The 5,000-nt window shown below is 42.9% G+C and overlaps 1 protein-coding gene across 2 annotated transcripts in view; it reads left to right on the top strand.

The window, feature by feature from the left end:
* The window catches only part of csmd3b (CUB and Sushi multiple domains 3b), a gene marked incomplete at its 3' end in the record, with an annotated part of 479,766 nt that overhangs the window by 391,684 nt on the left and 83,082 nt on the right, over positions 1-5,000 (top strand). For both annotated transcript variants that reach the window (XM_080787482.1, XM_080787483.1), the window contains 3 exons: positions 2,933-3,059; positions 3,503-3,705; positions 4,283-4,474. In XM_080787482.1, the coding sequence (XP_080643608.1) occupies positions 2,933-3,059; positions 3,503-3,705; positions 4,283-4,474 (522 nt within the window). The remainder of the gene's footprint in view (positions 1-2,932; positions 3,060-3,502; positions 3,706-4,282; positions 4,475-5,000) is intronic.

Below are 5,000 nucleotides of genomic sequence, written 5' to 3'. Positions count from 1 at the left end.
ATTGTTTAGTTGGAGTTCAGAGCTTCGTCTGGCGGCAAATCGCTCACTGCAGATATGGATATACAGTGTGATGATGGTGGTGAGCCCAGATATAATGATGATTCATTTAGCCATGCAGTTTCACCATTGACACAATATAAATGACACGGTTGATTATTACATTGAGAACTCAAGCTCTTAGTAGTCGGCCTTCAGCCGTAACCTGATCTGAACCTTCCTCGTCAACACACGCGTGTGCACACACACACACACACACACACACACACACACACACGCCCCCACACACGCACTCACGCCCCACACACAACTCATAATCTACCATCATTGCTGTCTGAATCACAGATATGAATAAAGGTTTTGGACCAATAAACACACTGAGTAATGTTCCCTCTGCAAACAGCACAGGCATGTCACGGCCACGTGCACACAAAGCACAAAGCTCCAGTTTTATTCACAGCAGAAACAGAACAACGCTTCGACCTTGCAGGGTTTTTTTTACAAGTTTTTCATATCCTGATAGGATCATAGACACAACTTTTTTTACAGGAGTTTATAGGATACTTTTCACAGTTTCGCTATTTTTTTTTACCTTTAATGACCCCGAAACAGGTACACCAGGTTGAAAGTGGTTTATTCACATCATGGGCGTGAATAAACCACGCTATTTAACCCCGCTGAGAATCATTGCTAATATGATATCAATCAGAGAATGTGCCTCGGAAGGTTATGCACTGCAGAAACCCACTTTGTCATAATGTGATTCCATACAAGTGTCACTTTTCATTCCTGCTGACGGCAGTGAGCGCCCGTCAGAAAGGCTGTGTTTTAATCTCTTGATTGGGAGAAGTTAAAATTAACTGAGTGAACGGCTCACCTGGTGTGGCTCGTCGCAACTTCAGACAAATGAAAAATGTGTAGACGTAAACGTGTGGAAAGACACAATGGCTGCCGTGATCTGCACTCAAATGGGAGATCAGCTAACCCACTTTTCTCTGTCTTGTCTCAAATGTTTTACTTAAGTAAAAGTATCAATCGGCTACTGCAATGTAGACGTACTCCGTTACAAGTAGAAATCCCGTAATAAAAATGTACTTGAGTAAGGGCTCAGCGGTCCAGGCATCTTGGCTAGTCCTCCAGTCTGGCAGCGTGCCGCGGGTTCGACTCCCGATCCCGATGGCCTTTACTGCATGTCACCCCCCATCTCTCTCCCCCATTTCTTGTCAGCCTACTATCTATCCCTCTATAAAAAATATAAAAAATACAGGCGAAAATGTACTTAAAAGTACAAAAGTATCAGCATCAAAATGTACAAAGTATTAAAAGGAAAAGTATACTCAAATGGCAGAATGTCCCATTTCACAAGTTCAAAATGTGTACAAACTCTTTTGAAAATAGCACATCTACAATCTTGAGCATTGTGAGAGGACAAACTTTGGACCTGAAATGTAGTGGAGTAGAAGTAAAAGTATTGGAAATTAGAAATACTCATTGTAAAGTACAAATACCTCAAAATTGTACTTAAGTACTACGTAAATGTACTTAGTTACTATACACACCACATGCCTAAACGTGTGGAAAGACATAAAATGGCTGCCGCACTCTGCACTCAAATGGGAGCTGCTAGACGCTAACCCACTTTTCTCTGTCTTCCTTAAGCACCTTCCCTCCTTTATAGCCCTGCTTCAGCACTGATATCTGATTCAGTCTAATAAGTCTGTCTCTCCGCTCCAACATCAATAATGAAACAGTCGTATAAAGCCGCTGGCTTGATATTCTCTAACTTTATATTTAAGCAATGACTGACTTTGACCCGAGTAAACCCCTCGGTCTTAATATCGCATTGCCTCGTCTCTTATGATTATATTATGACTTATCCCACTCTCATTTCCACTCGTCCGCCGCTCTCTCCTGCTTGCTTTTCCCTCCTCCTCCAACTCCCCAGTGTTAATATCTCTCCTGTTGCTGTATTGTGTACTGGTACGGAATATTCTAGTGAAGGAGTGGAGGCATGTGGATTATGGGGGGGAGAGGAAGGAAGTGGCCGCTGGTCGCTGGAGGAGAGGAAGTTAAGAGGAAGAGGTGAAGATATTAAAGAGGGAGGGAGAGAGAGAGCGGTGTGATTATTCCCTGTGATATTATACGCACGGATTCTTCGGGGAGGAATGCTGACTCAGCGCTATCCAAACCAACCCCCCCAGCAGCTCTCCTCTCCTCTCCTCTCCTCTCCTCTCCTCTCCTCTCCTCTCCTCTCCTCTCCTCTCCTCTCCTCTCCTCTCCTCTTCTTAAACGTGTGTGTTTCATTGCGGTTGTGTGAATGTGAAGGACCAGAGTTAGATTAGTGCCCGTCCCATTTGTCACTGTGGGCATCACTTAATCACTATTCATTGGCTGCTGAGGTGTGCTGAGTGGATGTGATTGGCTAGATAAAGTACCGTGGCAGGCAGATAGCGGGGCTGACCCGTCATACATCACACATGCACTGGAACACACACGTGTGCACGCATGCACGCACGCACACACATGTTTACACAAACACACATTGTGTAGATGAATGGTTCTGTTCTCCATGTCTGATTTAAACTCATGTTGTTGTCATGTCAACATTCCCATAGCCATGTTAATCACACACAGGCTAGTACCTAGTATAGAGAGAGAGAGAGAGAGAGAGAGAGAGAGAGAAACACGAGAGAGGTGGGAAGAGAGAGATAGACAGACAAGAGAGTGAGATGGGGAGGGAGAGAGAGAGCTGGAGAGCAACACAGACGCATGTTTAAATGTATGTAGCAATGTATTAGTGTATAGTAATGTAAGTGTATGTGTTCTAATGTATTTACCTTTGTGTGTGTGTGTGTGTGTGTGTGTGTGTGTGTGTGTGTGTGTGTGTGTGTGTGTGTGTGTGCATACGCGTGTGTGAATGTGTATCATAATGCAGCGGAGTGTGGCGGTCGTTTTAAAGGAGAGTCTAACGGGAGGATCCTTTCTCCCGGGTACCCGTTCCCCTACGACAACAACTTGCGGTGCACCTGGACCATCGAGGTGGACTCTGGAAATATTGTGAGGTAAAATAAGCATCTCTTACTTAGTTTAATCGCTACCGTAGTATGAATCCCACACCTGTGATCAGTTGTGTAACCTCAGAAATATCAGGAGGTTCGGTTTGGAATACGAACAAACTTTTGCTAGCCTTAACTTACTAACTTAACTAACTTAAAACAATGTCAATAATAGTTGTGGTTTCTGATGAAGTTTGATTGATTAACCCATTTAGACCTGAGGACGTCTTCTAAATCCTTACAGTTTCCTGTAAAACATATGTTTCTATGTCAGTCGTTCTCAAACATTTTCATTTGTTGTTCCAGGGACGCCCCAGAAGCAACGATTTGAGCTTTTAGATCTGCTATTTTTCAATAGCTAGAGTATAACATACTTATATAACACCAAAAGAGGTTCCCGCCCGAAATGGGTTTTAATATCTGCTTTTCTTTGTGGGGGTGAATTCCAGTCTCCAGTTCTTGGCATTCGACACAGAGGCCAGCCATGATATGCTGAAGGTTTGGGACGGCCCAGTGGAGAATGACATGTCCCTGTCCGAGATCAGTGGCTCTCTGCTCCCTGAGGGACTCCACTCTACGCTCAACACTGTCAATGTTCAATTTGAGACCGATTTCTACATCAGCAAGTCTGGGTTCGCTATTCAGTGGTCCAGTAAGTACAGTAACTGTAAAGGACTAATGCTTCAATCTATTCAATCTATTCACAATGACCCCTACCCTATCTCTAGTTACTTGCTGAGCCCTTTCTTGCATGTATAGACTATTTGTATAGCACTGAAACCTCTGTTTTTATAAGCAGTGTTGGGCAATCAAGAGTGTAATATGTTACTTACATATTACTCCTTAAAAAAAGTTATATTATATTACGTATTACTTGGAATCAAGAGTAATAAAATATATTTCCCCACCTGCAAAAAAGGGATCCTACAACACAATCTCTTTATTCAGCTTCTTTTTTAACTGAATCCAATTGTTATTTTGAATAATAATAAGAGTCATCAATTAGCCAAAAAGGCTATAAAATACCAGCAGGTTCCGGCAGCAATCTCTCTTGACCTTTTAAATGAAATGTTTTCAAACGGTATTTTTTACTAATATGGTAATATAATATTACTAGTAACTTGTTACTACCTAACGCTGTTTATAAGAACAAGTTAAATCTCTCCTCTCCTCTCCTCTCCTCTCCTCTCCTCTCCTCTCCTCTCCTCTCCTCTCCTCTCCTCCTATAGGTTCAGTAGCTACAGCCTGTCGGGACCCCGGTGTGCCCATGAACGGCAGTCGTAGTGGAGACGGTCGTGAGCCGGGGGACTCCGTGTCCTTCCAGTGCGACCCGGGCTACGAGCTCCAGGGAGACGATAAGATCACCTGCATACAGGTGGATAACAGATACTACTGGCAGCCCAGCCCGCCCGTCTGCATAGGTGAGTGACGGATTAACCACATGAACCCTAAGCATCCCTACAGTATGATGCATGGGGAGAACCTCCAGTGATAATGGCAGATTGCAGATTGTCTTCTACATCCTGACAGTTTTCTGAAAAAGCTATGTTTCTATGTCAGTGGTTCTTCAATTTTTCAAAAATAGCAGACCTACAAGCTCGTAGCGCGCCACTCGGTGGCGCGCTATGAGCTTGCAGATCTGCTATTTTTCAATAGCTAAAGCATAACATAATGCTAACACCAAAATGGGTTCCCGCCCAAAATGGGTTAAATATTTGGTGTAGAGGAAAATACTAGCGTCATTTATTTTAGTATAAGTATATAAAGGATATAATTGGTTATTTCTGCTAATACCACCAAAAAGCACCCTTGAGAAAGTAGTACTGATATTAGTACTGGTACTAATATTCCAATGAGCATATTATTGTAGGGGACTGTTTGATTGGTTTTTGTTTGTTGGATTGGGAGAGAATCATGTTTTTACCTGAAATCAAACTTCTAATCTAG

The sequence above is a fragment of the Protomyctophum bolini genome, assembly GCF_963924005.1.
Source record: "Protomyctophum bolini genome assembly, chromosome: 17".
Lineage (NCBI taxonomy): Eukaryota > Metazoa > Chordata > Actinopteri > Myctophiformes > Myctophidae > Protomyctophum > Protomyctophum bolini.
Note: the sequence above shows the minus strand (reverse complement) of the source record. Positions and strands in the feature narration are given on the sequence as shown.